The sequence below is a fragment of the Kogia breviceps genome, chromosome 3, assembly GCF_026419965.1.
Source record: "Kogia breviceps isolate mKogBre1 chromosome 3, mKogBre1 haplotype 1, whole genome shotgun sequence".
In the NCBI taxonomy this organism is placed as follows: Eukaryota; Metazoa; Chordata; class Mammalia; order Artiodactyla; family Physeteridae; genus Kogia; species Kogia breviceps.
In genome coordinates this window covers 47,815,071-47,828,287 of record NC_081312.1, presented here as the reverse complement: position 1 = coordinate 47,828,287, position 13,217 = coordinate 47,815,071, and the positions used below count along the sequence as shown (strand labels likewise).

General features: G+C 43.7%; 1 protein-coding gene across 7 annotated transcripts in view; it reads right to left on the bottom strand.

Moving 5' to 3' along the window:
- The window catches only part of DDHD1 (DDHD domain containing 1), a 90,824-nt gene extending 79,401 nt beyond the window's left edge, over window positions 1–11,423 (bottom strand). For all 7 annotated transcript variants that reach the window (XM_067028462.1, XM_059056359.2, XM_059056360.2 and 4 more), the window contains exon 1: window positions 10,414–11,423. In XM_067028462.1, coding sequence (XP_066884563.1) covers window positions 10,414–11,260 — 847 coding nt within the window. In that variant the 5' untranslated portion in view covers window positions 11,261–11,423. The remainder of the gene's footprint in view (window positions 1–10,413) is intronic.
- Window positions 11,424–13,217: the final 1,794 nt, after the last annotated feature.

Here is a 13,217-nt window from a genome sequence, read left to right as displayed (position 1 = left end):
TTGCTGGGTCATTTGTCAGTTCTATTTTTAGTTTTTTAAGGAAACACCATACTGTTCTCCATAGTGGTTGTATCAATTTACATTCCTACCAACAGTGCAAGAGGGTTCCCTTTTCTCCACACCCTCTCCAGCATTTACTGTTGGTAGATTTTTTGATGATGGCCATTCTGACCAGTGTAAGGTGATACCTCATTGTACTTTTGATTTGCATTTCTCGAATGATTAGTGATGTTGAACATCTTTTCACGTGTTTGTTGGCAATTTGGAAAAATTTCTATTTAGGTCTTCTGCCCATTTTTGGATTGGGTTGTTTGTTTTTTTGATATTGAGCTGCATGAGCTGCTTGTGTATTTTGGAGATTAATCCTTTGTCCGATGTTTTGTTTGCAAATATTCTCTCCCCTTCTAAGGGCTGTCTTTTCATCTTGTTTTTGGTTTCCTTTGCTGTGCAAAAGCTTTTAAATTTCATTAGGTTCCATTTGTTTATTTTTGTTTTTATTTCCGTTACTCTAGGAGGTGGATCAAAAAGGATCTTGCTGTGATTTATGTCACAGAGTGTTCTGCCTATGGAAAACCATAATTTGAAAGGATACACGCACCCCAATGTTTACTGCAGCACTGTTTACACTAGCCAGGACATGGAAATAACCTAAATGTCCATCAATGGAGGAATGGATAAAGAAGGTGTAGTACATATATACAACAGAATATTACTCAGCCATAAAAAAGAATGAAATAATGTGCCATTTGCATTGAAATGGATGGACCTAGAGAATGTCATACTGAGTGAAGTCACAGAGAAAGACAAATATCATATGGTATAACTTTACATGTGGAATCTAAAAAAATGATACAAATGAACGTATTTACAAAACAGAAATAGAGTCACAGATGTAGAAAACAATTCCCCCAGTGACCGTTAGGCTCAATGAAATCTGCCAACTACTATCTAAGACAGGATGCCATTCCACCGGCAAGGGAATCCAGCAGAGGTGATTCAGAGGCTAAAGAGTATTCCGCTGTCCTTAGTTCACCTGGAAAGATATTCATACTGTTCAACCTCAGAGTCTACAGAAGGAATTAAGGTTTCTGCTGTGTGATACTTCATTGTGATTCCCTGAACTCTCAGGGGTGAAAAAGCTGGTTTAAGATGAGCACACAGATGTATACATATGGGGGGTGGGGGGCTTGGGGGAGTGGGAAGGGGAGGAATATGTGTGTATGTACATGTCATGTGCATATATGGTCATTGAATTTAGGCTGAAGTAATTCTGGTAGAACCATAGCATCCTACTCTTGTTTTTCAAAAATACAACAGGTCAACCACACACTCTTTAATTTCCAGAAGCTAGGCTTGGCTTCTAGTTCAAGAGCCAGTATACCAGCCTGACTTAAATACAACAGCTAACACGTTTTAAAACCAGGTTCTGTGCTAGGTGCTCTACATGTGTATTTCAACAGAATCTTCAAATATCCCTGTGAAGCAGGAATTATTATCCCCATTTACAAAGAAGCTGGGCCACACAGCAATTATAACTTGCCCAAAGTCATACAGTTATGGTAAATCAAAGATTCAAACTAAGGGAATTTGACAACAAAGATCTTTTCTCTGAGCCCACTTGGCTTTTATGGTTAATGCTGGATAAGGAATGGCCACTTCAGACCCCTGGAGTAAGGGTAGATTCATATTTGAAGCTAGACCTTGTACTAGGTGCCAGAATCTAGCTGCCATCCCTACCACTGCTGGTTCATCTGCAGGTCAATTAAGAGAAATTCCTCAAAGTTTTCAAGCTGAGGTCTGCACTGTAAGAGGAATTATGCGCCACTTCTTTTTGTCAATGTGGCAGAAAATCCAGAACACTACTAGCTCTGCCTTGACTGAAACCTGAGCCGTCTTTAAGAAAGCCGTAAAGTTCTCTAGTGTATCAAAAATCCTGATAGCTGGTAGATGTTTTAAATGAGCTTTTGGGGTGGGCTCAGCACTCCCTACATCTGGTGACAAGATCTGCACACTAAAAAATAGTAGATGCTTAAGAATTTAGAACGCTTTTATGGGAAAGAATTCTTCCTTTTCCACAGGCAGTAGCTTTCTAAGAGAATGACTGGTGCACTTCTCTGGGGTCCAAGCCAGGAAGACTCAAGATAGTACAGCTCTTTCAGGGGTCTGAAAGACTAGGCAAAAATCAATCACAGTTTCTTACAAGAGAAGGCAACAGTTATAGAAGTTCTAGGGCTGTACCTCAGTGTTGATTATCAAGATAGCAGGCCAAAGAATTGCTATGTCAGGAAAGAGACTACAAACTGGAACAGGAGAGTTGAAAGCCAAGAATGTCAAGTGAGTTGTAAATTTGAAAGGATAGAAGAGGCAGGAAAATGAAGAAATAAAAACAGCTGTTATATATAACTTACTATTTGTCATGGATGTTTCAAGATCTTCAAATATTTTAACTTATTACAACAATTCTAAAAGGTAGGTACTCTTATCCACATTTTACAGAAGAAACATGGAGCATTTAAGTTGCCCAAAGTGACACAGATAGTACATAGAAAAGCTGCGATTTGGACCTAGTTTGCCTCCAGTGGTTATTTACATTCATAATCACTATACAACACTGCCTCTCTAGAAAAACTGGTATGAACTGAAATGGAGGTGGCAGAGATGAAATTGATGAGCTGAGGTAGGATAAGAGTTGATCCGAAAACAAATGTTGTGAATCAGGTCCACCCTTTATGTTGTAATCTACCATATACTTTGATGGGTTCTAGGTCTGTCCATAAAAGACAGAATCCTGGCAGGCTAGCATAATTCTAAAAAATTCAATACAGTATTCCAGGATTTGGGACATTCAGTATATATGAAGTACAGAGTACAGTTACACCCTTCTCCCCCACCAAAAAAGTGTAACAGATAATGTAGTTTACACAAAATAATATGAGGCTAAATAGTAAGCAGGTTAAAGAATAAACTGCAACTATATTCAAAGATATTCTAAAATTTAAGGTCCCAATTTTTTTCTAGTGAAAGGCAAAGAGCAGAACCATGGGTAGTGGTGCTAGTCTTAAACAAGAGTAAGCACAGTGGCTATACAATGAAAATGTCGAGCAAAGGCAAGAATCTATTCATAAACATTACAGACACATACACCTGTCTCATTTAGTGCCAGACATATATACGGCTCATTTCAGTAGTGGAGAGCCAGCATGGAAGAGGGAGTACCATTGAAAGTGCTTGAGCAGTGTACTATGCTTTCCTCAGGCTGAGTGGTCCTCGACAATCTCTTTGAAGTAGACTCTCCTTGCAATATCTTTGGATTCACAGCAAAGATTTCATTTTCCAAACCATAAACAAACGTGGGGGGTACTTAACATTAACATATATATCAGCTGTTAAAATGCAAGTTTTCTTGAAGATCTACGTGGGTGAATCAGGTAGAAACGGGATACCCTGGGTCTACCTATAAGTGATTCTATAGAATGAGAAGAAAATAATGTATTCAGTCAATAAAATATTAACTGAAAGTTGATTATCTGTAGTAAGTAGTAAAATACAAGGTGGGATTGCATCTAACTATGTATATCAAGGCTCAGAAGTAATTCCAACTCTGTTCCTTGTGCTTCACCTAAAGTTATTTTTGCAGCTCCTTCCACGGCATGTGATTTATTAGAGTCTTATGTTTTAGCGTAGTTCATCCAGTTCTTTGTCCTATATCATGTGTCCCAAGAACTATCTGCATCGATGTTCAGAATGATGGTTCACTGAGAAGTAGCCAAAGGGAGAATAGTAATATTAGAGAGTTTTCCGTTCATATAGTTAAAATTATACGACAGCAAATAAAAGCTTAACTCTCAACTATTTGGAATTCATTCCATTCAGATGGAATTTATATTTCTCAAAGATTCCAGATATCTGAGGTTCTTGGGTACAGAAATACTAATAACATTGTAATTTCCAAAGACTGGCCTTGACCCCCAACAGTCAGTGAAGAGAGTTTATTTGAACACACAAGTGTAATGATTATAAAGATTATGTAGATACAGTTAAATGTAACAAGATATTAGAACAAATGTTAATGACTGTATAGTTTATTCTTATCATATGGTAATCTGGCAAAATTAGAAAGCAGTACATAACAGAATTACTTTTATATGATCATATCAATATTTCTACCATTTTCCCTTAGTTCTCTAGCATAGGCAATTTCTACTTTTCACCACTTCGAATTCCACGTGTCCCCTAATCCAGGGATATCAAAAAAGTATCTGTATTAAGCTTTTCATCCCATTAATCCACTCTTGTGTCAGTGGTTCAACATCTTTTATAGGCACAATTTTCCTTTACCAAGGCAAACTCAAAACAGTAGAATTGTAGGTTAAATACAGTGGCTATAAAAACGTTTTTCCTTGTTTTATTTTATTTTTTTTTGTGGTATGCGGGCCTCTACTGTTGTGGCGCACAGGCTCAGCGGCCATGGCTCACGGGCCCAGCCGCTCCGTGGCATGTGGTATCTTCCCAGACCGGGGCACGAACCCATGTCCCCTGCATCGGCAGGCGGACTCTCAACCACTGCGCCACCAGGGAAGCCCCATTTTTAATGAGCTTTTAGGAATGTACTGTGGCAAAAAAGAGACTGTATCTATACCCTTCATCAGTGTTGAAGTTCTTCTTGATAAAGTGCACAGTTTAAATTTCATCAGACTCATGAACAGATAAAGGTCTTGGATCAGATTGCCCAACAATCAGGGATTCAAGAACTGCCTACCTCCCCATCTATTCTGCCAGGAATCTTCATCTTAGGCTTCCTGTGAACACATTCCATACTTCCCTCTCTCCTTTTTATCCCCCTACTCTCCTCACCCAGTGACCATAATTCTCGGAGGATTCCATGACCAGCACAGCATATCCAGCTTTTCCCTGCTCTCTACAGAAAAGAATCAGCCATAGGGTTTCAGACATCAAAGATCTTGGCAAAGCAGAAATTACAGGGTGTAATGTGGAGATAAAAGACCCAGGAAATAAAATTTGGAAGAGGGAAGAGTAGAAAAGGTCTTTTTTTATGGCAAAATAGTAAAGGAGGAAACAAGAGGGTGATGACAGATGGAGGAAAGAAAAGCATACTAATCACTCTGAACATTTATATAAAGTAACTTGCACAACATGCATTATCACATTTGAGCCATACAAAAACAAGGTGGATCGATAACTGATATTAGATGAGTTTTTAAACTAATGGTACAATGCAAAAGGAAAAAAAAGTCCTGAATGCTTTGGTCTGGTTGTGCCAAGTCCTGCCCTCCATACAAGTCACCCACTAGTCATTCATACCTTTGTGCTATTTCAGTAGGTCTCTGAAACAAAGTCTAAAGCAGGCTTGACCTGGAATGGAGCTCTCAGAAGATTTCTGCCAGGGTTCTAAAACCTGAACAGTCAGAATTCCAGTGCAGCCCAAGGCTGCTTTCCAGGCTGAGCTAGTGGGAGATAATGCAGTTAAAAAGAGTAAAAGATAAAAGTCTCCCAAGTTTTTCAGAGTCAGGCGTCTCTAGTCCCTATAGCTCTGCTTTACTGAAGGCAGAAACTGATCAAGAAAGAGTACCTTCTACCAGCTTGGACTCTATTACTTTCCCCTGATGCCTTGTGCTTCATAAAGGATTATTACTTATTAAGGTTATTAACCCTTGAATGAAAAAGACTTAAGAGATGGTTACAGCTATGCCAAGTTAATAAAAATCATATAATTTGGGTACTTGCAGAAAAAGCCCTAATTTTTCTACCTTTTTATTGAGATAACACTTTCCAATATTTTATTGGGATAATATTTTCTCTTCAACATATCATGAAGACTAATTTCTGAAGTGTTTGAAACTGAAAATGGCTTAGAATTATAATAATGTACATAGGCCTGATAGTACACAAAATGGGGGAAGGGCAGGGGTGAGGGAAGCTGTGGCTTATAACTAATGACTGCTTCTGGAAACTACACATTCATATAAATATTTGGTCAATTAAATAACTAATTTAGGACTTCCCTGATGGCGCAGTGGTTAAGAATCTGCCTGCCAATGCAGGGGACACGGCTTCGATCCCCGGTCTGGGAAGATCCCACATGCTGCAAAGCAACTAAGCCCGTGTGCCACAACTACTGATGCCACATGCCACGGCTACTGAAGCCCGTGCTACTAGAGCCTGTGCTCTGCAACAAGAGAAGCCACTCCAGTGAGAAGCCTGCGCACCACGACAAAGAGCAGCCCCCGCTCACCGCAACTAGGGAAAGCTTGCAGGCAGCAAATGAAGACCCATCACAGCCAAAATAAAAATAAAATAAAGTTTAAAAAAATAATTTAGTCAATGAATGGATATTACATATTCCCTAGTGCACAGTGCACACATCACTGCTATCAGAATTGCTTTAAAATTATTCTTTTTTTGTTTTTTGTTTTGTTTTTTTTTATTTTTGGCTGCGTTGGGTCTTCGTTGCTGCACGCGGGCTTTTCTCCGGTTGCGGCAAGCGGGGCGGGGGCGGGGGGGATACTCTTCGTTGCGGTGCGTGGGCTTCTCATTGTCATGGCTTCTCTTGCTGGGAACATGGGCTCTAGGCACGTGAGCATCAGTAGTTGCGGCACATGGGCTCAGCAGTTGTGGCTCGCGGGCTCTAGAGCGCAGCCTCAGTAGTTGTGGTACACAGGCTTAGTTGCTCCATGGCATGTGGGATCTTCCCGGACCAGGGCTTGAACCGGTGTCCCCTGCATTGGCAGGCGAATTCTTAACCACTGCGCCACCAGGTAAGTCCTAAAACTATTCTTAACTCATCAAATATCTCTATAATGTTCCAAATGCCTTCCCATAGCCTACTACTAAATGCTTCGGCCATTTCTTGTTATTATTCTTGACAAACATTTCCCCTGTGATGGGGTAAAGGCCAGTGACAACAAACCCTGGGTACTCAACAGTTTGAATACCCAGTCTTATAAACCTTCATGTGAGTTTCTACAAGTAAGGTATAAAGTTTTCTGATACACACAGATATAGTTAACACCTAGTACTTTGTGACTACTATTGTTCTAAGCATGTTATAATAATAACTCTCAAAACAAGCCTGTAAGGTGGCTACAAGCAGCTTAGCTAAAACACAGGGAGCAAGGGAGTTCACTTAGCCATTATCAGCAATGATCAGTTTTTATCTAAAATGTCCACATGCATTGAGAAAAATATCTGAACAGTCAATAAACAAAAATAAATTTCCTATAATTAAAGTTTTCACATGTAATAATATTGGCTTCCTAGCTATGGAAAATTCTGTTTCCCTTCCAATTCATGTACCCCAAATTGGTTCAAATTTTATGTTAGTAAGAATTCAAAAGGAAAAGTAAATATAAATTAAATTAACACCTTTCTTTTAGACTAGGCATGGATAGCTAACGTACTGGCTTCAATACCCAGATAAAGTATACTTAGGTCACAAAAGTCACTAGAATCCTACCACCATTATGTGTAGGAACATATTGGACTCTTTTTTAACCTTTCACTTACCTCTATTTGGAAAATTTCCAGAAAGGTTTAAAAAGAAAAGTAAAAGGGAGGAACGTGAAAAGTTGCAAAGTTCACAAGAGTCCTTCCATTTGAAGAAAGGCTGAAGAGACCATACTGGGACTGAACTGAACCCTCCTGAGACCGTGTGAAAACTTACATAATACACAAAGATCTGAAGAGCCAATTAGAATAAAGTTACATGGGAGATTTTGTGAGAAGTAGTAAATTATGGACAAAAAGCACTATTTTCCTTTCAACTCATACGGAGGCTTGGGACACCCACAGGATTGTACCTTGCAGAAAACTATCTAGAAAATGCTAAAATGGAGTCAAAATAGGTGTTGCTGTTATGCCAGTAAACAAAAATTAATTTATAAGCTATAATTGGTCTATTGGTGATCTGATTTAGGAAAGAAGATTTGAGAAGACTAAGTCCACTTTTCCTTTCCAGTTAATTTTTGTAGGCCCTAACTGTTCCTTGATTTATAAAACTAGCATTCTAATTATATTCTCCAACTGTCCAATTCAACCTGTGTGTTGTCACTAATCATCTAAGTAATAGAGAACCTTCAAGTGTTTGGTTCCCTGATACAGGGTAAAGTCCAAACTCCTTAGCACTGCATGCCTACCCTCTTCCTTTTCTAGCTACTCTCCCAAATGCACCATTCACAGGCAGATGCTTCCTTCACAATCACCTCATGTCCCTAATCAAACACGTCTGTCTCTGTGGTGGTCAGATCCCAAACCTAAGCTGTGTGGTTTGACCCCTGCAGGTATAGCCCTAATTTCCTCAAAGTGCCATGAGGTTTAATGCTTCTGTATCCTTGCATATGTTACTCCATCTGGCTGGTATGCCTTTCTCTCCATCTCCCTGGTTCTTCTGTCTGATTAAATTCATCCCTGAAGACTCAGTCTCACATAATCTGAGAAGCTTTTCTGACATCCTCATCCCTAGGTGGGTCAGATGCTCTTTGGACACTGGGCTGTATTCCCCCACTAGACTATGAACTGCTTTACCACTTTCTAGGTGAGTGACCTTGGACAAGTTCATTAATTTCATTGAGCCCGCTTCTTCATATAAAGAACATTAGCATTCATTTGCTGCTATCACTATGAAATAATGAATGTGAAAAATCACTTTGTAGACAGTCAAGCACTGTGTAAGCATTAACAATCTTATCATAAACCAAAAGAGCACACAGTATTCTAGGTGAATATACTTCAGCTGATCTAAAGGTAAGATTCATCTCTTGGTTTCCAGGCCTCTCCAAGGATGCCCTGCATTTTATCCAACTTTATGACTCCAATTAAGTCCTTGTGCTTCTATCTTCAAAGGAAAAAAAAAATCTATCATGATGTCTAGGTCATCTGAAGAAAAGACTTAGTGGGAAGCTCCTCAAGGGTAGGGATTGCCCTTTTTTATCCACCTTTCCTATTGCCTTCACAAGAGTACTGCGTGATGTACAAATACTGGTAAAAAGGAAAAAGATGAATGAGTGAGTGAATACAAGCATATCCTGTCCTTAGTGAGCTTATAATCAAAAGGACTGAGTGATGTGACAAGTCCCATATGAATCTCACCTTGTGAAAGTGGTAACAAATGCCTTCAATGTCATCTTAAAAGTGTAGTAAGAAACTGAATTTCCTGCTATGCTTATTTTGTTTGGTGATTTGATACTTGTTGTAATTGCTATCTTAGTGACTCATGCTTAACGTGAATGTTTTAACATTACAGAATCGCTTATGCAATTCAATACCTATTTAAAAAAATATTTTCTTCACTAGGCCCTATGAGAATATGAAGACAAAGGTGATGGACTTTGCCCATAAGATGCTAAACATACAAAAAGGAAGCTAAGTCATCAATACATATAATTAATACAAGGCAGAATGTTGTAAGATGTAAGGAAGACATTTGAGCTAGGGCACTGGAACCATAAAAATTATAGCTATATATTACAAATTATTGGGGGCCAATAGCTCCTATTATAGATTATATACATGTATATATATAAAACATTTGCTACATGCAATGGTGGATATTTCTGACGGCCTTCCTCCTTAACCTAATTACAAACCTAACTGTGTTGTTGTGTAATGAATAAGGACTTACTGTTAACACCTACATCACACGTGTGTACCAAGCACAGCTCCAAGGCCCTTATGTATATTGCCTCATTAATCTCCACAACAACCCTACGAAGTAGATACAGTAATCCCTATTTTACAGAGGAGAAAACCAACGCATAAACCTTGTACCTTTTCCAGGTTAAGAGGCAAAAATGAAAAGATGTAAACAAGGACCTGAGAGAGAAAAACAAGTATTCCACATAGAGTGAGCGGACTCCACTTGCCACAAATGCTTCGACCAGTGCTTTCCACCTCTCCCGAACGCACCTACTAGGAACAACCTATCTCCTTTCCCTTCCCGCCAGGGATTAATTTTCTTTTCCCAGGTCCATAACTGAACGGCTGATTCAGATTCTCTCAAACGTTCCCAATCCAGAGGGCAGACTGGTATTTAAATCATAGGCAGTTCAGGGTAAATGAGACCGAATCAGATCCCGGGGTGGACGAAGCTCAGGTAGGATCACGAAATTAAAGCTTTGGCGCTGGCCACCCGTTCCTGGATCACCTCCAGGGGATGGCAGCAGCGCCCGGCTGACCCAGGGGGCGCTACCCCGGCAGTATCCCCCAAGCGGCTGGGGTTTTGCCATCTGCTCGCTCTACCCTTCACCTGCCGGCGCTGCCTGCACGGTCTCCACCCTACTCGGACCAAACGCCAGGCCTCACGCGCTCTCCCCGCGGTCAAGTTCCAAACCCACCCGGGTGCGTATCGGCCTCCGCAGAGGCAGCCCGTCCCGCTCCCTCCCCCAGCCGGCTACTCACGGTTCCAATACACCGGGTAGCATTCTCCTTGGGTCACATCCACCTCGTAGAGGCCGCCCCGCACACACACCCGCTCCACGTTCATCAGCTCCTCCATCTCGCGCCCGTGCCCGGCAATGCGCGGGCAGAAGCCGCAGACGCGGTCCTCGGCGTAGTCCTCCACCGAGCTGGAGGCCGGCCCCGCGGGGGAGGCTGGACCGCCCACATGGTCGCCGTCCGGGTCCTGCGCCCGGGCCCGGGCCCCGGCCCCGGTGGCCTGCAGCAGGGTTCGGAAGGCGAGCTCGATGCGGAGCGAGTCGTAGCCGATGAAGGGCTTCCAGGTCTTCTTGTCCTCCTTGTAGAACCAGCGCACCTCCTCCGGGCCCAGCTCCGTCACCACCTCGTAGCGGTGCCGGGCGGCCGCGCCGCCGAGCCGGGTGCGTTTCCTCTCCCCGGGCCCCCCTCCGGTCGTCCCGCCGCCCCCCGAGTTCGTCGGGACCAGCGGCGGCTGCTGCAACGACGAGGAGCTGCCGCCGCCACCACTCTCGCCCTCGCTGTAGTAGCGCAGCGAGGAGCCTGACTCGGCCGAGCTGAAGTCATAGTTCTCGTCACTGAGGCAGGGGTCCAGCGCCAGGTGGTGGTTGTGGTCCTCCGCTCCCGACGCCAAATGCAGTCCGGGCTCTCCGCGCAGCAGGGCCAGGGGCACCTCGTCGTCGCCCGGGTCCTCGGCTGGCAGGTGGTCGAAGCAGCAGACGCTGCCGCCGAACGCCGGCTCCGCATCCGAGCCCAGCTCCCAAGCGGCGGCGCTGCCGCCGCCCCGGCCGTTATGCTCGGGGTTCCCGGGAGGCCCGTGGCCCGGGTAATTCATGCTGTGGAGATGCCGCCGGCTGCCCGGCCCGGCGCCGAGCCGTGGCCCCCAGCGCTTCCGCCACACATTCAACGCCGCCGCCCTCTCAACCAGGAGTTTTTAATCTTTCAAATCCTGACCGGGGCTGCGGCGGCAGCGGCAGCAGCTCCGCCCCCACCCCCTCCAAGGCCCCCGGCCGCAGCAGCCGTGTTCCGCCGCCCGCCCCATTGTCACGCAGCTCGACGTAGGTGGCGCTTGGCCCGGAGCCCCGCCCCGCAGGCCGCGTGTGCAGTCCCGGAAGTCCCTTCTCAGCTCAAGCAGTGCGGGAGCTGCACCTCTTGCCCTGCCTGCCACGGGAGAGGGGTCAGCTCATGATTCCTCAATTCCTTTCGCCTCCTCTCTCTTCTCCCTGCAGTGCTGCTGCCTCAGACCCCGCCCTTCTGAGGGTAAGAGCCCAGGTGTGGAGAAGGTTTAGCCGACTCATCCTTGCAATGCGGGTCTCGAGCCCAAAGGCTTAAGCTACCCGTCGAGAGGGGCCTGGGAAATTGGATTCTCCTGACACTGCTTTTGACCTTAGGCCTGCCTGCAGCCCCAGCTGGACCTTATCAATCACCTGGTTCTGGTTCCTCCAGAATTGTCGGCCTACGCCAGGGCACTCCACCCCTTGCCCACTGATTGCTTATGTGGCGCCGCCACTCCCACTCAAACCCAAGTCTAAATCTCCCTTCATATGCCATCTCATATTACTGCTTGTCTTGCAATACTTATTTCCTGTTTTCTCAACCTCACTGTAAGGCCCCTGTTGGAGACCAAGTCTATATGTCTCAATCTCTCCCACACAGTGGATGCACCGTCAATGTTGATTATAATGGTGTCAAGCACAGCCAGTTGTGATAGATTACTGGATTGAAAACCAGGTTCTAGACTTAGTTTTGATAACTAACCGCAGGCTGGTCACTTAGTCTCCATCTGTTCGGTTTCCTCATCTGTAAAATTAAATGATTATTGGACTAGATGCTCTCTTAAAGTCTCATAGCAATGGAATTCTGTAACCTTTCTGTAAAAAATTAATATTTATTTATTTATTTGGCTGCGCCGGGTCTTAGTTGCAGCACATGGGACCTTTTTAGTTGCGGCATGCGGTATCTAGTTGCCTAACTAAGGATAGCACCCGGGCCCCCTGCAGAACCCAAACCTGTTCTCCATGCATCTCTGATTCTGTAGCTTATTTCCTGGGATCAGGTTGAATGCTGAGGCTCCCCTATGCGGTTCTTTTATATTACAAAAAAAGTTTTATAAGCCAATCACCCTATATTAAGAATCCAGAGAAAAACAATATCCAACGTCAGTATTCTCAATTCAAGATCAGACAGTATTCAGTTTCTTTTTCCTCCATTTGTGGTGGAATCAGATTGATAGAGCATTTTTTTCTTGCTGCTGGGATCTAACCTGTCAGAGATTGCCATTATTTAAAACAGGACAGTCTGGGACTTCCCTGGTGGTGCAGTGGTTAAGAATCTGCCTGCCAATGCAGGGGACACGGCTTCAATCCCTGGTCTGGGAAGATCCCACATGCCACAGAGCAACTAAGCCCACATGCCACAACTACTGAAGCCCTCACACTCTAGGACCCCTGAGCCACAACTACTGAGCCTGTGTGCTGCAACTACTGAAGTCCATGCACCTAGAGCCGGTGCTCCACAACAATGAGACACCATAGCAGTGAGAAGCCTGCGCACAGCAACGAAGAGTAGTCCCCGCTTGCCGCAACTAGAGTAAGCCCACGTGCAGCAAAGAAGACCCAACGCAGCCAAAAATAAAAAACAAAACAACAAAAAAAGGACAATCTCTAGCTTTTATGCATTTGAAAAAAGGCATTGCTTCCCATGGGCAGATACAAAACACTGTTGGCGGTCATGGCTTGGTAAGTAGAGCATAGGCTGGATTTCTGTTCCAATTTGTGCCCTTGGCTGGATAA